At 38.7% G+C, this 21,880-nt stretch overlaps 4 protein-coding genes across 4 annotated transcripts; 2 read left to right on the plus strand and 2 right to left on the minus strand.

Moving 5' to 3' along the window:
* Positions 1-1,438: 1,438 nt before the first annotated feature.
* LOC131788908 (pancreatic triacylglycerol lipase-like) lies at positions 1,439-4,587 on the plus strand. The gene is made up of 6 exons (XM_059106000.2): positions 1,439-1,618; positions 1,730-1,981; positions 2,150-2,455; positions 2,884-3,099; positions 3,334-3,564; positions 3,973-4,587. Exons 1-6 carry the CDS (start codon positions 1,516-1,518, stop codon positions 4,029-4,031), a joined length of 1,167 nt encoding a protein of 388 aa, XP_058961983.2. The 5' UTR covers positions 1,439-1,515; the 3' UTR covers positions 4,032-4,587.
* A 1,656-nt stretch (positions 4,588-6,243) lies between these two features.
* On the minus strand, positions 6,244-15,450 carry LOC131770522 (transient receptor potential cation channel subfamily A member 1-like). Its single transcript, XM_066159398.1, has 12 exons — positions 15,312-15,450; positions 14,516-14,691; positions 14,268-14,375; positions 13,574-13,621; positions 13,272-13,397; positions 12,671-12,757; positions 12,254-12,339; positions 11,632-11,799; positions 11,319-11,433; positions 7,742-7,911; positions 6,882-6,978; positions 6,244-6,378 (listed from the first exon to the last, which is right to left on the minus strand). The coding sequence occupies exons 1-12, from the start codon at positions 15,448-15,450 to the stop codon at positions 6,244-6,246; spliced, it is 1,455 nt and encodes a 484-aa protein (XP_066015495.1).
* LOC131770519 (pancreatic triacylglycerol lipase) lies at positions 8,108-11,386 on the plus strand. The gene is made up of 6 exons (XM_059086234.2): positions 8,108-8,239; positions 8,351-8,602; positions 8,789-9,094; positions 9,557-9,772; positions 10,005-10,235; positions 10,681-11,386. The coding sequence occupies exons 1-6, from the start codon at positions 8,137-8,139 to the stop codon at positions 10,737-10,739; spliced, it is 1,167 nt and encodes a 388-aa protein (XP_058942217.2). The 5' UTR covers positions 8,108-8,136; the 3' UTR covers positions 10,740-11,386.
* Positions 15,451-16,874: 1,424 nt separating the features above from the next.
* On the minus strand, positions 16,875-18,724 carry LOC131788912 (uncharacterized). Its single transcript, XM_059106003.2, has one exon. It carries the CDS (start codon positions 18,584-18,586, stop codon positions 17,555-17,557), a length of 1,032 nt encoding a protein of 343 aa, XP_058961986.2. The 5' UTR covers positions 18,587-18,724; the 3' UTR covers positions 16,875-17,554.
* Positions 18,725-21,880: the final 3,156 nt, after the last annotated feature.

A 21,880-nucleotide genomic window follows, 5' to 3' on the forward strand; every position in this document is an offset into this window, starting at 1 on the left:
GAAAAATAACCCAACAGAAGAAAAAAGTAAAACAATTCTTGTGCCCGTTTTTCTTCTGTGGTTTACCACAGTTCGTCTCTAGAAAACTACATTTCCCTTTCCCTACTCCTCTGTTTATTTCTGTTGATTGATCTATTTGAGAAGCTTTGATTGTTCCTGCAGTAACTCGTAATCTAATAAATCTGACTGCATAGTCTGAAATGGATGCGGTTTGTTTCCACAGGAGGATCTCAGATGTTTCCATTGTACACACTTGTGCAAAGTACCTGGGTTTCCTTCCCTTGTCATACACTGATCCATAAAGCGCTGTAAATTGGAACAAAAACGTTATACGTAGCAAATTTAAACATTTTTTTGAAAATAAAGATTTAAGGGGTAAAAACACTTGAATATCATAAACCCAAAACACAGAAACAAAACAGCCAACCAAAAAACAAGAAAATTTTCTTAATAGCCATTGAGACTTCAGAGTCAAAAACAGTCAAATTGTCCGAAGCATGGGAAATGGAAATGATGAAGTAGGTACTGATTTTTGTTCTGTGAGTGATTTGTTAAGAAGAAAGAAAGAAGTTTTACAAGTAATCACAATTAAGGCGAAGTTAATAACTCCAGTGATACCCAACATTGCCTACACCATTCAGTTACCCAAAGATAATATTTACAGCAGAGTTACACTGAGGTTACTCATTGTAACTTACTTGCGAAGTTAATAACTCCAGTGATACCCAATATTACCTACACCATTCAGTCACCCAAGGATCATATTTACAGCAGAGTTACACTGAGGTTACCACGTAGTTATATGAAACAAAGACACAAGAATTTAAATTTCCTTACTGTTGCAACCTCTGGCAGTTTTATCACGGGCTTCTGCATCTGCGCAATATGGCCTGAAGAAGACGAGGTGAGCACTTCACGCCATTTATGAAAAAGATAATATTATTTCTAAACCTGCAGCTATTTCCATGAAGTTGCAGTTACTTTGTTTCCTACTGAGTTATATGGCAAGGGACAGGAAAGATGAAAATCCTTTTAGTTTAATATTTTCGTTGTTTTTAGAGCGCTTTCAAATACATAATTAAAAAAGGAAAAAACATTTCCTTTCTTCCTGACCTGTTGTGACTCGCTATCGCAAGTGCAACATTCTTCCTCTCAGCATCTATGGTGGAATCCAATACATTGTGATTCTTCTTGTTCATGAGGATTTGCTGTTCAGAATACGACAGCAAACATGACACAATGTCTGTGTGACCATGAATGACGGTCAGATGCAGCGCAGTGTTCTGGAACAGAGGAGAAGAAGGGTTACAGGTTGTTGACCGCCCCTGGTGAAATATTTTATTATTATAATGAAAACCACGTAATGGTTCAGACAACACCTGCGGCTAATAAATGAGCTCATACAAATCAGACGTGAATAAAAGAACTTCCAGCGCAAACTGCTTTAAGGCTAAGAAGACGTAGAAGTAAAATATCCAAGAACGATTAATCCTTTTTGTGGGAGATCAAGTAAAGATGAATGCACTTAGTTTGCGTGTCTTCACTGGCTTGCTAACAGTGGTCGAGTTTAGAGTTTTTTCCTGGGCCGCAAAGAATCAGACGGAAACCCCAGTCAGACGTAAGAGTTCTCTTTCTTTATCGTTTTTTCCTCTCGTAGATTGGAGCAAATAGTGAGAGGAATGAATTGAAAAATTACAAGTAATTCTTCTTACATTTTTCCTATCTACAGGTTTACTTTTTAATGGCCCTCCGAAGGTCTGCTATGAAAAGTACGGCTGCTTTAATAAACAACCTAAAGTTCAGTGGGGCTTGATTTGGATTCAACCAAGTCTGCCGCAAAATCCAAATGTTGTTGGCACAACATTTGACATGTACACTAGGAACGGGCATGGAAGAGTAAATGATTATGATGCAGATAAATTGAAGGCCCCAAAGTTTGATATCGCGCGGCGAACAATCTTTGTGATTCACGGCTGGAGAGGTGAGTGCCTGTTTGTGGCTCGAGCACCGAGGAAGGGAGATCATAATAGGCCTACGCTCTTTTTAAAATCTTTTTCGTCCGAAACAGGGTGTTTTTACGGAGAAACTAAAGCATATGTACAGATGAGATTTTAACTACCAAATTTTCCAACATTTTCATAAAATCTAGAAAAGGCAACCAAGGGCTGGACCATTGAATTGAAAGATGCCCTTTTACAGCGAGAAGACTGCAATGTGATTTTGGTGGACTGGTCTGGAGGAGCGAAAACACTTTATGGACAATCTGTGGGCAATACCCGGCTCGTTGGGGCTCAGACAGCGGAGCTGATAAGGTTCTTGATTAAGAGTGCTTCAGGATCACCTGACTCAGCTAAAATGTTCTATATTGTGGGATTTAGCCTTGGTGGGCAGACTGCAGGGTATGCTGGGAGTTATTTAAAGGAGAAAGCCCGAATGACACTTGGTCGCATTACAGGTAAAGAAACTGAACACAATTAGAGAACCTGGCTGAGCCATTCTAATGTGTTTTTGGAAAAGACATTTTTCTCTAAGAGTCTTTCTCCACCCAGGAGTTTAAAGGGGTACAATGGAGGAGACAGAGAAGCTTGTGAAATGCAGTGCACGGTTGAGAAAGAGCTAGTTTGCTCTCTGTGTTCCTAAACGATAAGCAATCAGGTTAGGAAACGAACAAATTTCGATCTTAAATATTTTAGTGCCATCCCGTGTAAGGCTTTCCGCATCATGAAAGATTTTTCTTTATCTTTGATGAGCGAGTTACTGCCACCCTAATGCCTAGCAATCGCAGCATTCCATCAGAGGGCGAGCTGCAGCATTAGCTCTATTTTTAAAAAGAAACTAGAATGAGATCCGGCTATGCAGATTTAACCATTCTTTCCTCTCAAGGACTGGACCCAGCTGGTCCATATTTTGACGGCAATACTGACCCTCGCTTCCGGTTGGACCCAAGTGATGCTGAATACGTTGACGTTATACACACCGACATGCACAAGAGAGTCGGTTTGGTCGGTTTCGGTATGCGCGATGAGGCCGGTCACGCAGACTTTTTTCCGAACGGAGGCATTGATCAGCGTGGTTGTCTACGACATTTGGTTAAGCTGGGTAGGTTAAACTACAAGGGTAATTAAAATCAAAATACTTAACCTTGCAGTAACATATACATGGAATACAAATGCTTTGGAATACGTTGTTCGAACTTGGAAACTTGGGTATATTTCATCAGGGTTAGAAAGATTGAGGCGACAAACGTATCGTATGAGACAACCTCAGAACATGGCAGGTGAAACCATTAAAGTTTTTTCAGAGCTCATTTGAAAACGACTTTATATTCTTTAGAGTTCATTCAGACAGTGAAGTGTGACCATCAGAGGGCTTGGAGGTACTACATTGCATCAGTGAACAACCCCCGCAGCTGGAAAGCACGTCCTTGCAAGGATTACAAAAACTGTGAAAACGGAAAGACCACGGCTTGCGTTGGTGAATGCCCGTCTATGGGATATGGCGCCGACAAAACAAAACCAACCGGCAAATTTTATCTAGGGACATCCGCCCAAGCTCCATTTCATGGTATGTGTGTCTCTTTGTTCTTTTAGACATGTGCAGATTTATCATTAAACGATTCAATAATGACGGGGATCAGTGATGAATCTTTGATTAGATGATAAACTACTGACGCGTTATTTACTAAGGACGATATATCACGATGACATATTTCTTGATCTACCACATATCGCTGTGGAATGTTTTTGTTGAGGGCATTATATAGCAAGATATCGCAGGAAAACTCTGAAATATATCAGTAAACCGATCGGAAGATCAAAATGGGAAACTTGACGATTTCCGTTTATAATACTTTAGCACAGTACTGTGAGAGAGGCAAAGCTATCAAAATATGAGCTGTGAATTAAATAGAGGACAAACATACTCCTTCAATACACCATTTTTGCTTCTTCGTTTTGTTTTTGTTATCTTTAGGATTGAGCTCAGACGCCTCTGTGGAGGGAAATAATATGGGATCCGGAGTCCCTGAGTAAAACATCTGCTACTTCACGTCTGGCATGGATAGGAAATACGTTTCCTTGGTTTATTCTTGCGTTGTTTTATTTTTCCATTGAGTAAGATGAGAATATCGAGACTTTCTTCTGTCAATAACAAATGAAAGAATACAGAGAAATATGTTTTTTCGTCTTTTTACGTCCTTAAAGTGAGCCTTATTCTTGTTTTTTATAAATCTTCTGAGTCATTCAAAGCGGGGGATAAAAAAAAGCCAATTGTGGGTTTAGAGAAACCCTTCTTGATTCTACATCGAAAAAAAGATACCTTTTTCAGAGTAAAATGAATTCATTTTTCGCCTTGTCATGGCTCAGCTGTGCGACAGCTTTCCTGCTTATGGCTTTAAATAATATGGCGAGCAATCAAATGGAAATACCGCTGATCTACATCAACAGCATTTTAATGGACAACTTTACCTTTGAAAATCATGCAATTCAGTTTGTGAACGTCCAGGATCCCCTGGAATGTTTTCGTCATTGCGCTAAATACTTCGACTGCGTTGCGTTTCAAGTCATTGGGAAAATATGCGAGCTTCTGTGCACCGATGGAGCTTTTGGAAATTAAGTGAAAAGACCTGGAACAGTTCTATACCATATAAAGCAAAATGGTGTGAGAGTAAGGTTGTGAAAGTAAAGAAACAATATCGATCAGCCGATGAGACCTGAAAGATCTTTTAAAACATAAATTCATTCAAGCGCGAGCAAACATGAATGAACCAGTCGAGATTGGTTCAAAGCCTGAAACTAGTTCTTTCAAAAAAACTCTCATTTATTGACACAAAACCAAATTAACTTTATCATGAAAAAAAAAATTAAAGAAGAATGTTACTTCTTTCTTCCTCCGTGTCGCGTCACCATGACAACAAAAAATTCTTTAAAATGGGCATTTTTACACCACCCTACTAACATCTAAAAGCTGGCAAGTAAAATTCGGTTTAGAAAAAAACTGCTTCGTTGTTATGGATAATGACTTTCAAGAACTGTTTGTGTAAGTAAACGCATGTATTATTACATGTTAAAAGATGAAAAGAAAAAGATATAAAGATGACTGTTCAATCCATTCAGTACTTGATCAGGATCCCATTACTGACCGTGATGATACAGAGATTAAAAATAAAATGTTGCGTTTATTGTTGTTTACGTTTGTTTCCAGATAAATTCTAAATGTCTTTTAAAAGCCAACTGCCGAATCCACACGTCGTTCAGCGTGAATCGTAAAGACGCTTGTGAACAGGGAGACTTGTGGTCTATTTAATTCACTCCATAGGGAGTCAATTTCTGCGATTTTAATGGAACAATGATGCAAATGATAGGTTGTCAACCAATCAGGGTGTACGAAGATGCTTTGTTACCCTGTTATATCCTAGAACGAAATAATGAAGCGTTTAATGTGACTACTGGCACCTGGTCAAGTTGTAGGAGAAAAATAACCCGTCAGAAAAAAAAACACTTCGCACATGGTCACACTTTATCTTTAGAAAACTAATTTTCCTTTTCCCCACTCCTCCGTTTATTTCTGTTGATTGATTGATTTGAGAAGCTTTGATTGTTCCTGCAACAGCTCGTAGATTCCACATATCCTAGTGTGTGAGACGAACACAGGGTTAGAGAATCGTGTTATAATTTTCAGCAATGTCTTTTAGAGGCAAAGGACAGGTGGGTTCTACACTGGTGTTCTTTTGAAATTTAAGAGTGCACCATATTTCTTCATTTTTTTTCTCGTTATGCATTTTATTTTTTTGTACAAGAAGGGATCACAAGCACAAACACGCCCTTGTTGTGGCTTTTTTCATTACTTTTGGAAGAAAGCTTTCACACCTTGATTTACATTCGCTGTATTTATGACATGTGATATTTTTTTGTGTAGTTTTAATATTAGAAGAGGTTGCTCATTATCAAAATGTTTTGTGTCACATTGCGCATCATACGCACCATAACATTATTTCATAGATGTATCAATAAAAATCTTTCTTTCTGTTCATTCCATCCCTGAAAACTTCCACGACACCGGAAAAGGGAGAGGTTGCAAATATTCTATCATTCTATTCCCTAATTTTGTTTCCAACTCGGTGGTTAAAATTTGTAAAATAGCAAGAGGAATGTTGTAACTATGCAATCAAGTAGGTTCCCCCGTTCCCCAGTTCTTTCAATCCACACTTTTTTCATTTCTACATTTTAAGAGAAAATCTCTGACTTAAATATAGTACCTATTCTTCTGCTCCTCCATTCTCTTCAGTAATGGATGAAATGCAGGGGGGAGGTCTGGGGGTGTGTTTTCTTCATCATCATCTCCTTCCGGCCAGCTGAAACCCAAAAGCTTCTCATGGAGCTAGAAATGGAATTTTTGAAAATACAACTTATGCAGCACAAACAAGTTTTTTTTTCTATAAGTCCGTGTTAAGTGAAACTCGGCAAGTTATTTCTCTAATGCAAACTGCTGAAATATTTTGCCTTAAAACTCATTAACGAGTAAACGAGTTTCATTTTATTGACTTGACAGAGGATTGATTTTGCCGTTCTTCCGCGTCTAGTCGTTGTACCTTTCCGGGAGGATCGCGTGCTTCTTTCCCGCACGGTGGCCAGTTATCTGGTATGTAGTGACACACAGAGGGCAGCATTTCGCGACGTATTGTATGAGGACCATGATCGCATTGAAACTTCCGTCATTGGGGATAGAAAAAAATTCTTAAGACAATTCAGGCGGCGTGATTCAGTTGATAAACAGGTAAGCTGATGAGTCAATATTACCGACACAATTCAGTTACCCAAGGATCATATTTACAGCAGAGATGCACTGAGATTACTACGTAGTTATATGAAATAAAGACACACGAATTTGAGTTCCTTACTGTTGCGACCTCTGGCATTTTTTATCACGAGCTCCTGCATCTGTGCGATATGACCTGAAGAGGTGAGCACTTCACGCCATCTATGAAAAAGATAGTATTATTTTTGGTTGCAGTTACTTTGTTTCCTACTGAATTACATGACAAGGGACATGAAAGATGAAAATCCTTTTAGCTTAATATTTTCGTTGTTTTTAGAACGCTTTCCAATAAATAATTAAAAAAATAGAAAAAACATATCCTTACAACATAGCGCGCGTGCTTGCCCTATATAAGTCCTATTGAGCCGCTATCAACAAAATCTTTATTTACGCACGCCCGTGCGTAAACAAGATGACGTGAGCACTTTTTGGCAAGTTTCCTGCAGTCTGTCTTCTCCAATTGCACCGTGCATGGCAGCGTAAACATTATTTTGAACAATCAAAACCCTTGATAACTTCGGGTCTTTGACTTTTACAACATTTTTAAGTGAAACTTGAGTTCACTTGGCTTTAATTTTCTCCATTTTCCCCGTAAAGTTTGAGCTTTTCATTCACAGTTATCGGTTAACTGGATCAAATGTTCTTGCGCAAACTTAAAGTATAAAATGTGGCGTGTTTTTGACCAACCAACAGGGACGTTTGTTTCCTTTTTTTTTGCGCGTTGTGAGAATTTTGCACTCTATCCGGCACAATTAAAGGCTTCTTCGGGCAGATCCTTGTTGTCGTTCTGTTGTAAAAGAACTTGCTCATGCTTTTAGCTGTGCTTATATCGAGTTATGGATGCACGCGGGAAGTTTGGAGAGCACGAAAAATGCGTAAGGGTAGCTCGAGGCGCAAATTCTTAATTTCTTAATTTCATCCTGACCTGTTGTGACTCGCTATCGCAAGTGCAACATTCTTCCTCTCAGCATTTATGGTGGAATCCAATACATTGTGATTCTTCTTGTTCATGAGGATTTGCTGTTCAGAATGCGACAACAAACATAACACAACGTGTGTGTGACCATGAATGGCGGCCAGATGCAGCGCAGTGTTCTGGAACAGAAGAAAAGAAGGGTTGCAGGTTGTTGACCGCCCCTGGTAAAGTATTGTGTTATCATAATGAAAACCAGGTAATGGTTCAGACAACACCTGCGGCTAATAAATGAGCTCATACAAATCAGACGTGAATAAAAGAACTTCCAGCGCAAAACTGTTTTAAGGCTAAGAAGACGTAGAAGCCAAGAACGATTATTCCTTTTTGTGGGAGATCCAGTGAGGATGAATGCACTTAGTTTGCGTGTCTTCGCTGGCTTACTGACAGTGGTCGAGTTTAGAGTTTTTTCCTGGGCTGCAAAGAATCAGACGGAAACCCCAGTCAGACGTAAGAGTTCTCTTTCTTTATCGTTTTTTCCTCTCGTAGATTGGAGCAAATAATGAGAGGAATGAATTGACAACTTACAGGTAATTCTTTTAAAATTTTTCCGATTTAAAGGTTTCCTGTTTAATAGCCCTTCGAAAATCTGCTACGAAAAGTACGGCTGCTTCAATAAACAACCCAATGTTCGGTGGGGCCTGATTCCGATTAAACCTAGTCTGCCACAAGAGCCAAGTGTTGTTGGCACAACATTTGACATGTACACCAGGAACGGGCGTGGAAGAGTAAATGATTACGATGCAGATAAATTGAAGGCCCCAAAATTTGATATCGCGCGGCGAACAATCTTCGTGATTCACGGCTGGAGAGGTGAGTGCCTGTTTGCGGCTCAAGCACCGAGGAGGGGGGCCATGATTGGCTTACGCTCTTTTTAAAATCTCTTATGTCCGAAACAGGGTGTTTACAGGCCCTTGATGCGTTTTACGGAGAAAATAAAGTATATGTACAGATGAGATTTTAACTACCAAATTTTTCAACATTTTTTATAAAATCTAGGAAAATCAACCAAGGACTGGGTCATTGAAATGAAAGATGCCCTTTTACGACGAGAAGACTGCAATGTGATTTTGGTGGACTGGTCTGGAGGAGCAAAAACACTTTATGGACAATCTGTAGGCAATACCCAGCTCGTTGGGGCTCAGGTAGCAGAGCTGATAAGGTTCTTGATTAAGAGCGCTTCAGGGTCACCTGACTCGGCTAAAATGTTCTATATTGTGGGATTTAGCCTTGGTGGACAAACCGCAGGGTTTGCCGGGAAGTATTTAAAGGAGAAAGCTCGAATGACACTTGGTCGTATTACAGGTAAAGAAACACAATTATAAAGTATAGATTGGAGGTCCGGGGTTGGAGACCTGGGTTAGCCATTCTGAATGTGTTTTTGGAAAAGACAATTTTCTCTCAGAGTCTTTCTTCAACCAGGAGTATAAAGGGGTACAATGGAGGAGACATAGAAGCTTGTGAAATGCAGTGCTCGGTTGAGAAAGAGCTAGTTTGTTCCTAAATGATAAGCAATCAGGTTATGGAGACGAACAAATTTCGATCCTAAATATTTTAGTGCCATCCGGTGTAAGGCTTTCCACATCATGAAAGATTTTTTTTCTGATCTTTGATGAGCGAGTTTCTGCCACCTTAGTGCCTAGCAATCGCCTAGCAGCATTCCATCCAGGGCGAGCTGCGGAATTAGCTCCATTCTTAAAAAAAGAAACTAGAATGAGATCCGGCTGATGTGGCCCAGTACAGATTTAACCATTGTTTCCTCTCAAGGACTGGACCCAGCTGGTCCTGCTTTTGACGGCATTGCTGACCCTCGCTTCCGCCTGGACCCAAGTGATGCTGAATACGTTGACGTTATACACACCGACATGCACACGAGCAGCGGTTTTGTCGGTTTTGGTATGCGCGATGAGGCCGGTCACGCGGACTTTTTTCCGAACGGAGGCATTGATCAGCCTGGTTGTCTACGACATATGGCTATGTTAGGTAGGTTTAACTACAAGGGTGATTAAAATCGAAACACTTAGCCTTGCAGCAATATGTACATGGAATATAAATGCTTTGGACTACGTTGTTCGAAGTTGGAAACATGAGCATATTTCATCAGGGTCAGAAAGATTTAGGCGACGAACGTATTGTTTGAGACAACCTCAGAACATGGTAGATTAAACCACTGAAATTTTTCGGAGCTTATTCGAAAATGGCTTTATATCTTTAGCATTCACTAAGACAGTGAAGTGTGACCATCAGAGGGCTTGGAGATACTACACTACATCAGTGGAAAATCCCCTCAGCTGGGAAGCATATCCTTGCAATGATTACAAAAACTGTGAGAACGGAAAGACCACGGCTTGCGTTGGTGAGTGCCCGTCTATGGGATATGGCGCCGACAAAACGAAGCCAACCGGCAAATTTTATCTAAAGACATCCGCCAAAGCTCCATTTCATGGTATGTGTCTCTTTGTTCTTTTAGACATGTGCAGATTTACCATAAAACTGCCATGGCAAGTAACACTTGCACCTGTTATGTTAAATGATTCATTGATGACGGGGATCAGTGATGAATCTTTGATTAGATGATAAACTACTGACGCGATATTTACTAAGGACGATATATCACGATGACATATTTCTTGATCTACCACAAATCGCAGTGGAATTTTTTGTTGAGGGCACTAGATAGCGAGATATCGCAGGAAAACTCTGAAATATATCAGTAAACCGATCGGAAGAGATCAAAATGGGAAACTTGACGATTTCTGTTTATAATACTTTAGCACAGTACTGTGAGAGAGGCAAAGCTATCAAAATATGAGCTGTGAATTAAATAGAGGACAAACATACTCCTTCAATACATCATTTTTGCTTTTTCGTTTTGTTTTTCTTATCTTCAGGATTGAGCTCAGACGCCTCTGTGGGGGGAAATAATATGGGATCCGGAGTCCCTGAGTAAAACATCTGCTACTTCACGTCTGGCATGGACAGGAAATAAGTTTCCTTGGTTTATTCTTGCGTTGTTTTATTTTTCCATTGTGTAAGATGAGAATATCTAGACTTTCTTCTGTCAACAACAAACTAAAGAATATAGAGAAATATGTTTTTTCGTCTTTTCACGTATGTGGGACTAAGAAAAAAACATCTTTCTCTATTTCAAAATAGAGAGCTCAAAACTTACCCCATCTCTTACTCGCTTTGAAAGGATATAATTTAGAAGATTATATGGATTGCCACGGAAAGTGAAATAAGAAAGAAATATGAAAGGGTAACATTCTGTGGGGATGGCATTAAGAATAATATAAAACTATAGAGATTCCCTTGGACTCACTAGACATTCACTGCGGCAAAAACTCTTTAATGTCCATTTAGGTGGAGGGTGGTGGTGGGGGGAAGGGTGTGATGGTTTCCGGGGATGAACAAGCGCAAGACTTCAGAGATGTTACGCTCCAGCAGCAAAGACCTTTTCGGCTCCTTTTATCGGTTGAAACTTTCAGGATGTTAAATTTTTGTTACTTCTAAGAGCTACGTACCGTACCTGATTCTTGTCGAAGAGATTAATGCACTGAGGATGATTTTGTAAAATGCACTGCACACAACGCTTGGAGCCCCTCATGGCTGCAATATGTAGAGCTGTTCTGTCAGTGTGATCCCTAAAAGTGTATCACAGATAAACCTAGAATTTTGCAGGGTTAAAATTAAAGCTCCATTTTTGTTGATGCAGCGCTCCTGTGCCAGTTAATGCATCACATGAAATTACCAAATATATAAACATAAGTATACCCTCGTCTTTCGCCAACTGTACTCTCTCTGCCTCCGTCTTTCTGCTTTTTCTAAAGACGAACTGAAACCTTACTTTTTCCACACAAGCGCCAAGCTTAATCAAAAGCTCGACCACTCTATCATGGCCTTCTGCGCATGCGAACTGTAGAGATGTTTTTCCTTGGTTGTCTTTCAAGTTTGTGGAGCGAGTTTTGCGACCTGTCAGCACTACCTCGACAATTTCTTTCCAGCCGTATCTGAAGATGAAAACAAACTTGGATCAAACATTCAATCTGACTGTGAATCTCTCCACCTGGGGATTTTAACGGGTACCAGCAAACTGTCTGGCTGACTTGAAGAAAGGGGTAAGTTTCTAAAGAAACTGTGGTGCTGCGTCGGTGGGAGAGTATAGCAGGTAATTTAGCGTTAACAACTGAGTTGAAAACGTAAATTAGCCACCGTAAAGGGTAAAAAAGCTGACGTTTCGAGCGTTAGCCCTTCGTCACAGCGATAGACGAATGACGCTCTGACGAAGGACTAACGCTCGAAAAGTCAGCTTTTTTACCCTTTGCGGTGGCTAATTTACGTTTTCAACTCAGTTGTTAACACTAAATTACCTGACTTGAAGAAATACAGCAGGGAGGGAGGGCGTGGGCGGGGGGTTGGGGGTGAAAGTTACCTGAGATACAAGCATCCCATTTGATATTTTGCCTGGCAGCGCCATGGAGAGCTGTATCCATTTCATCTGATGTCACACTAGTAGCTGCCTTGTTTCGTTCCATGAACAATAAAATGTTCTATTGAATTCAAAACATTCGAATTAATAGTGACTGACGTTACCTCTAAGGAAACCATGAACATGCTTAAAAGTTGCTGGAGGCGCAGTAGAGAGAACTTTCACTAAGTTCCCAATTGCAAAAAGCAAAGTGCAAGCTAACTTAAGAACCAATTGTTTTAATTCTATTTCACTATGGTAGTTGAGATGTTTTAAAAGAAGGAGTTTGTTCGCGATACTTCAATGCGAATACACACATATCAGCATGTACAATAGAGATGTGCATGAGGTCTCTGATCGCTCGAATTTACCTGTCATATTATTGTAATATTTTATATATTTATATCCTTTACCCGAAAGTGACCATACTTGGCGGCATAATAGACAGGCGTGAAGCCTGCGATGTCCTTCTCAGTTACTAGCGGGTAAGCCTCTCGTTTCTATATTGAAAGAAGAACAAGACTCGCTATGCATGCTTTTCAAAATATTGTTGAATTCTCAAAACGACGGAGACATCATCTTAGAATCAAGCAGATCATAAGTAGGTTTCCACCGTTGAGAATTCTATAGAATAGAATCTACAGCGGGTTTTCTCAAACTTGAAGGCATCATGTTTGATCATCTTATTCAGTTTGATTGGATCAGGTTGATTTTTTTTCATTTTTATGATTTGCCACTGAGAACACCCACTTTGTGATGCTACCACAAATCCATTAATTTGCCTCCTTCTCATTGAGACGTTAGGTTTCTAATAGGCCTGAGAGGGAGGCTAATATATGGTCTTTCATAGTCATTAAATACCTTAAACAGTATGCATGTTTTAAGAACAATTTTTAAACAGTTCCCCTCCAAGGAGAACCTTCTGCGCGTTTCCTGTCGTTTTGTCAAAATCATGTTTTTTCAATTATATACTGTCGGGAAAAGATTCTTTCATACTGATAGTGACTCAGCTACCTGTAGTAACAGCTCCGTAGTAGATGTATGTCCAACAGCCACTCTTACACATGGTCGTAGATCTACATCTTTTACCGTGACGTCAGCGTAATGCGTAATAAGTTCGCCCGGTCCGTCGACCCGACGTTGTTTTAGTACACATTCGCATCAATTAATTACGTTTAAACATGTTTTAGTAAAATTATACTGCATATTAGGATGTACATCAACGGTTCGCTCTTCTTCAACAGTATCTAGATTCTGCCTGTTCCTAAGTGTTTTTCAGATTTTCATGGCTAATTGTGGGATAACATATACTCTACCTTTGGTTGCCGAATGATGGCCCCGCTGTCCAGACAAAGTTGTACAACCTGAAGCATGACGATTTAAAATTTTTAAAACCTAAACTTTAGGACATAATTGAAGACTTTGTACTGTCAGGGTCAGGCTCGAGACGTCCAAAATACCCTCATCAACTTTATACGCACAATAAGAAAGATGGTGAGTTTTTTTTGAGATAGCTCGTCGAATATTAAAAAAATCTTATTCGCTTCGAGAAGTTGACTTGCCTGGACAAACAGATCAGGGAGACTGACTTCTTCTCAAACATTGCCACCGATTCTTTAAAGTCCCTCTCAAGCAGAGAGGATAAAACGTTTAGATATTGAGGTCCGCAAGGTGTGCGTCATTGTAGAAGGGCTTTCATGAAAGAAAAATGTAAGGGAGAAATAGTGATTATTCCATGAAAAATGCACCCGAGCGATTTTTATTCACGAGTTGCGATACACCTAAAAACAAACGAGTGCAGCGCATGAAAAAAAATTTAAAAATCGTCCATGTTCTTTCCATAGTATGATGCTTTTATTTCATTCGTGCTGCTGACCGACACATTTCAAAGATTGGAGGCCATTTGTTGCCCTCTTTTATGAAGTACTATGGCTCGTGTTTCTGATTGGACAAACGATGTATTTTCACAGTCGTTCGTTCGATATGTGTGAGATAATTAATAATACTAACCAATATCCTGCATATGGCCACTTTGTCCATATCAGCAGCGATGTGAAGAGCGGTTCCTGAACTATGTCCTCTGATGTTTGCATCACATCGACCAACTCGGAGTAAAGTCTGAAATTTTAATCGTAAATCGAGGTAGGCTTTACTGATTAAGCAATTTAAAATTAACCCATCTGCCTTGTGTTTAATTAACTGATTTGATTTGATTGTGCTTTGTTTGACTGATCGACTTATAAAGTGACAAGACGTACTCTGACAAAGTTCTCGTCTCCAGTTCGAACTGCGGTGTGAAGCGGTGAATCTTGGCTCTCATCCAGAAGATATATTTTGGCCCCAGCCCCAAAGAGCATCTCCATGATCTTCACGTGACGTCCCAATATGGCATTGTGAGGTGGACTTCTTCCTAACTTATCCAACAGATTAATATCTTCAGAACAACACAGCAGATAAACAAATAAATAAACAAATAACAAAACAAAGCAAAAACAATAAAACCAAGGCTTTAGTACAAAGAAATGGACGCGAAATTCTATGGCTGCTTTATGCTAAAGGCCTTTCCGTTAAAAAATTTGATCTCGACCTGTTCCCAAGGCTTATTTACAGAAACGGACAGCAGTTCTTAAAGTTGGAGAATTGTCGAGGAAAGACTTGCAAAGAAGGCATCTGCTAACCCAGGTGATGTGAAATCACCAAAATTTGCGTATTCTGAGCATGATAGCGAAAGTTTTTATTTGAAACTCAACTCTGCTCCCTCTCGAGAAAATTAACAAGTCCAGCCATTCGCGAAATTCTAAAAATATCAATTCATTTATTTATTCAATGTCTCCCTTGGCGTTGACGTCCTGACTGCAAGATGTCCCTAATTTAAGATTCGTTCAGGTTGTAGAATAGATCCGTGGAGATGACTCCTTCATGACTTTAAATTATTTATCTTATTTCCCATTTTAGTGCATGCACACGAAAGTAGAAAAGAAAAGTACATCTTCTGTTTAGACGTCGTTGTCATAGTTACGGATACCTCATCATGTCCTATGTCATAGACATTACTGCCTTGCCACTGGAGAGACAGCTGACTCAGTGCTTTGGCTCGCTGGCGGCGATCAAGGTCTGGACTCAAAGATATTAAAGGTACTTCTTCATCACCAGATCTCTCTTGAGGTAAGTGGCCACTCATGCCAGAATCCATAGCAATCTGAGGGATTGGGGGACAAGGAAAGAATATTAACAGATAAAATAATACTTAAGTAAAAATATGTATCAGAAAGAAAAAATAAAAGCTATCCGCAAGAAAAATGGAAAGAGCATACCGAGCGCCACTTGCCCGGAAGGAACGAGGGTGCAGCTATAAAACTAGTGTCGATTCTTCATGACGTCTTTGCTGTAGTGACTTTAAACTCAGACCCCGGCAGAATAACAAAAATAATCAAAGTTAGCCCTTGTTTACATAGAATACCTTTTGGACTTCCCTACGTGATAAGAAAACTATGTGAATGCTACTTGTTAATTATCTTTTTGTTCGTTTGTTTTGTTGATCAAGCTGGAAATGAAGCGTAAAGAAAACGATTGTAATTCCATAAATTCAAAATTTGCATAAAGATATAGACAAAAATTTTCAGTAATACCTGTACTTCGATGCAATTCAGTCGGTTACACTTAAACGATTGTTAAAGAAAGCTTTGGACAATCTAGAATATCTATAACTTGCAAATAAACAAATGAATAAACCGATAAATAAGTAAATCGTGCAGAAGTTTGCGGAACGATTTGAGGTCTGGAAGTTGTTTTACGCCCTAATTTCTAAGAAACTGCACAAACTGTTATATGATTAACCTGGTCTGTAATAGGAAGTTTGATAAATAACAAGTGAATCTCACCAATAAGTGTTGGAAACTTTCATGAAATATCAATGAGAGCGCGTTAAAAGTTTAAAAGCAGCGATGTTTTGATTGTCTACTCATTAAGACAATTATTGCAAGTCTGCTGGTCCACTATTCCACAAGTCCACTTGTCAGCAAATCAGTTAGTCAGCTTGTCAATGTGTCAGCTATCGACTTAGTCCATCACGACCAAGCGATTTTAGTTACAGTTACACGGAAGGATCTGGGCTCGAGATAAGATATGGGATACTTGATAAGCCCCGTCAAAGATGAAATTTTCATGTGAAGATTCAGACATGATCAGTTTGAATTTTCAACAAGGATTTTAAATTAGCCTGCCGTGTGAAAACATTCACGATTTCACAAAAGGGAAGAATGGCTGACTTGTGATCTCAATAAATACACCAACCCTCTCCGTGCGACATCGAGGTTGCAAACTCAGGCGTATTGAACAGCAATGGTAAGACAAAATAAATTCTCACTGCTCTAGTTTCACTAAACTTCCTTTGTTCTCCATTTCTAATTGTTTATTTTTCTCTCCTTTACAGCGGAGTATTTCAAATTGGTTTTCATCATGGTTGATTGAGTCGCACCTCGGCTCATGGTTGATTGAGTCTTACGGCAAAACTTTAGTTGTAAATATAAATTTCTTAAGAAATAGGTGCTCACTAATTTTATTCGACACGAGCCTGTCAAGTTATCTACTCCAACAAACTTCTTCCTTTTCATGTTTTTGATGTAAAGGTCATTTTGTTCAAATATTATTACAAAAGGATTCTACTTGCATCCGCTTGTGTAAACATGCCTTTGATATGCAAACACTTTGAAACCAATCATATGGAGTGTAATCTGTCAATCATATCTGCTCATTTCTCGAAAAGCGCGAAAAAAAAAATTATACAGAACAGGTACTGAATGTAATTGGAAAACCTTCTGCCGCTGATTTTAAACCGGACCTCCTCGAAGTTAACAATGTATTTATCACTGAATTTAATATTTCATTGTCTTTTACATGAATAGTCTATCATTTCAATTATAGTGTTTATAATTAGAGAATTCGATAGAAGGATAACAATCTATAAACAATAGATTAAAATGAAGTGCTCGAAGGTTTAATTAACAAAACACAAAGCTTGACGGGCTTGTTTGCTGGTAGTGATTAAGACAGGACTAAGGTCAAAGGGGTGAAATTTTACTCCAGTGTTTGTCTCATCAAGTTCTATACAATTTGTCCGAAAAAGCGAAATTATAGCAAAATCGATTTTTATATTTGAAAAAGTTCGTTTTGGTTTTAAAAAAATTTGTATTCTTTAAAAACATAACTTGAGGTGTGACTTCTACTTGGGTTGCGAAAGCGAAATTATGGTACAGGCATTAATGAAATGAATTGCTTATATTGAAAGTTCAGACGTATTAGAAGTCTTCATTTTGACTATTCGATCTCAAATAACGACACGTTTTCAGTTTGTCGCAGATTTCGGATAAATCTGACAGCGATACCGACCGTCGCCTCGTTTCTAACTTCGCATTCAATTTCCCGTTCGGAAGATGGAGTGCTTGAGGCGCTGTATCATCCGAGCCTATCCGTTTTCGATCCCGTTTCTTAGTGCTGGAATAAAGCCGATGAAAAACGCTGGCCTTTTTCTGTTCTCTATTCTTTGTTTGCTCTTTCGATGAAGAAACAGGCAGCAATATCAACCCTCGATGAACTTCGCCGCTGTTGCTAGCGCTATCTCTGACAGAAGCAGCCGTAGCAGGTCGTCGAGGGATCTGAGAAAGATTATTCGGTAGATCAAAGTTAAAAGCTTTCGGGCTGGTAGGTGAATTCAACGGGACAGATGAATCGACAAGATTTGTTCGCTGTAACCCGGGTGAAAACTGTTGTTTACTTTCCAAATTTTCTTCACGCCGTGCTTCGTTCACGTTTGTTGTTGAATTAGAGCCTGACAGCATTTGCGGAGAACTCGACTGTCTTGTTAAAAGTTTGTGTTCCGGTTTCGATGATTCCATGAGACGGGAGGGAGAAGCAGGGATCAGGGAAGATCCAGGGTGAAGATTTCTAGCTTTCCTAATCCGCGGTGGCGTCGCCACAATCCCAGCTCGATCTAAATACAGTGGTGGAAGACTGTGGGCTTTTTGAAGCCTAGTAACTTCGTCTTCTTTGCTTAAACCTGTGTTTAGATCTAAAATCTCTTGTTGTGAAGATGGTGTTCCAGCCCTTATGCCGTCAGTAGTACTTGGAGACTTGACCAGAATCTTCCTCCGCTGAGAAGTCGGGGAGCTAAGAAACATTTCGTCTTTCTTCATTTGCAAATTTAACAGACGCATATTTCTTTCGGCCTCTAAGTTTCTGACCTGCTTTTCAAGCTGATGGCTTTTGGTAGAATTAACGCTGATAGCATTTCTTACAGAAACGCTAACTTTTGTGGCAATGTAATCATCCATTACAAAAGAACCGCTCCCAGTGTTTTCAATGATTTCTCATCATGGTAACCGACGGTAAACTGGCCAAGTGTTATTGTCGGATGAATTTTAAATGTTCAAAACACCCATTAACGTGAAGCAGATGTTTTTTCAATGAAAGCTGACAACCCTTTTAAGCTGCCCAGGAAAAGCTCATTTGTCAAAGATATTGACTAACGCTATATATGTTTTTCAGTTCTATCTGTAATCTGTTTGTTCAATTGTAGAAGCTACGATTGGTTCAAATTTATTTTGTGTTAATTACTTCTGTATGCGCCTCTGGAAAAGCGGATTCGGCTTTCTGCTGGATGAATTTACCTTCCCTGTGTTTTCCGCTAATCATAATGAAAACCATGATGGTAGTTTTATTCAAGATTAGTATGATGTTTCCTGTTTCTTTTCCTAGTATTTGCCACACGAAGTTCAAAGAGGAATAATAGAAATAAGACATTTGAGTCCATCAATCTTTCATAATAAATGGTAGTTTATCTCCATTTTAAAAATTTTATCGGTGCATGTTCGGGTTTGAAAATACTTTTCCACTTTTTTTAAAATTCTTAATTTTATTGATATTTTCCGAGAAACGTGAGAGGAGCTTTTAAAACTTGGCGCACTTAAAAAATGCCAAAAAAGTCGCCAAAATGTGAGGTGTTAGTCATTAACTGTATTTACATATGATATAGCTTTATGCCATCCATTAATTTCAGTTGCCTAGAAATGGTACAACCCACACTGATAAAAATTCAGAAACTAATTATCGAACTCAAAAGGCTCCTGATGAGCTACAATGCACATCTGACTGGGAGATAAAATACGCATTCGTCCTTTTCAGAACCTTCTTGATGAATATTTCGTTGGTAATTATCACTACACGAGTTTTAAAGCTATTGAAACCTTCACCTTGACGAAGTGTCAAGGTTCTATTTGGCGACAGGATTAAAAGAGACAACTAAATAAATAATACTTGATTCCTCTGGTAAAATTAGAATTTCAAATTACGCCGGGTGGGATTTTACAACCGCTGCAAGCATTTATTTACTTAAGATAAAATTACAAATTAAGTGAGACTCGAGGCAAGCCGCACCGAAAGAGATACATATTAAATTAGAGACAGATGGAGTCTGAAATATAATTTTACCTTGAAATTATTGTCACAAAAGAAATGTATTCTTTAGCGGCCATCTTGAATTTTAAAACATGCGGGCATTGGAAGTCTGGAGCCGAAGATGACGAAAGTGCACCAGAAAGGTCTGGCACGGGTCGTGAAGATCTTTCTTCGGCTAACAGCAGGTTTAGTAAAGTTAGGTTTCTTTCTGCTTCTATAAGTTTTAGAACTGAAACAATTTTTTTCGCAAAAACTAAAAGGAAATAAAAAGATTTGTCAGCTACACCCTGAAGAAATTTGTTGATCCAAACAAAAGTACTAAAAGAAAACTGAAAAACAATGAAGACTGTAAAATTTTAATTTTCTTCACAGTTGAAGTTGTATTGTTCTCAATTTTTCTATAACAACAAACTATTTTCATAACAGTGCTTTCAAAGAGCGGGAATAACAGAATCATAAATATTTAAGTGAAGTCGGATGACAAATGAAGTTGCAATGAGGATATCCTATTATCTAGATGTCAATATTTGATTTGAAACAATATCATTTGAGTTCTAGGCCAGCAAAACAAGTAAGTTGAAAGGGGACAAATTATTCTAATTCAAGCGCAGTTAAATATTTTGAATCAAAAACCAAATTCTGGAATTTTTAACTCCTTTCTTCGTCGTATCAGCGTAGTAATATATATGTCAAGACTTGTAAAAAAAGTCGCTGGACGCTAATATCTAAAAGCTGAAAAGTGTTGAAGGGGGAATGCCATGAAAGACCTTGCGATTCTGGTAAGTTTTCTTTTTTTGCGTTTCTTAAATACCTGAAAAGGAAACTTCCACGTAGCAGAAACACAAACCTTGTGTATTAGTTTTATACAAGTCGGTGGATAGGAAGTCAAAATGAATCTCAGTTTTATAGAGTATGACGGTGTTGAAAAAGTTTTAATTTTCTAAGTCACACCACATTTCAGAGTTTTTCATCCCAGCGGTTTTAATTCTTTGTTTACAAAAGCTTCGAGAAAATATGTACAATGATTATGCAAAAAATCGGAAAGACATCACTAAGCAACGAGCAGCTGTGATTCGCCTTTCCAATGATATTATAAGTAATTTAACAAGTAATATTTCTGCTGGGTGTTAGTTTAAAAATTGACTTTCTATTGATATTAGAATGATTGTTTAACAATTAGATTATATGCTCGAGATTTCGATCGCTGAATAGCTAATAAAGGCCAAGCTCGAATAAACTATCACGGAAGGAAATCGAGAGCGAATAATCTGATCATTTTTATATCAATCTACTGTCTAGTTGTATAAACCTTAGTAACAAGACAGGCTCAATTTCGTTTAAAGGAGTAAGTTTCTTAAAAAACTGTGGTGCTGCGTCGGTGGGAAAGTATAACAGGGTAATTTAGTATCATTAACGAGTTGACACCGTAAAGAGTTTCAAAGCCGATGTTTCTAAGGCTCGAAGCGTAAGCTTTGAAACTCTTCACGATGGCTAATTCACGTTATCGACTCAGTTGATACTACTAAATTGTTCAATTTTGTTTGTCGATCAGATTATAGCATTTATGATAGACCGCTGGTGGATTTGTGCTAAAATTCAACAGAGTCAAAAGAAAATTATATTTGTTTTCAGGTGGTGTTTATGTTGGTATTAAATGGACCAAGCTGTTATGCATTCTATAACGTCTCATGTTTACCAAATTGTAGGTATCTTTACATCAGGATATTCATTTTTATAACAATTGCATACCTGTAGCATCAGATGATCGTATTATCATTCATTAGTTTATACACTCGATCGCAAAAAAGTGAGCGATGAGATCCAATGGGTTTAAGGATACATATGTACATGGTAACCAAATTTATTATATGTATAACTTACTGTGAAAACTTGGATTGTTCGAGAGCATACTGTCGTTATAACCCAATATCTGCTGCAGATACTGGGTTATCATGTCGAGTTCAAAGTCTGCATAGTCTCCAAGTCCCTCGTCCGTGTAGTGTTCTCAAACTTTTGCAAACTCAGAGAGTTTGTAGCGTTCTTAAATTTTTTTAGAAGGTCAAAACTGTGAAATAAAACAGTTGTTGAATTTGGTTTTTTCATGATATCATGAATTATCAAACCTAGTAACTGTATTATCTATCTCAGCCTTCGGCTTTGGCAGATAACTA

This window comes from Pocillopora verrucosa, chromosome 12 (genome assembly GCF_036669915.1).
Source record: "Pocillopora verrucosa isolate sample1 chromosome 12, ASM3666991v2, whole genome shotgun sequence".
Lineage (NCBI taxonomy): Eukaryota > Metazoa > Cnidaria > Anthozoa > Scleractinia > Pocilloporidae > Pocillopora > Pocillopora verrucosa.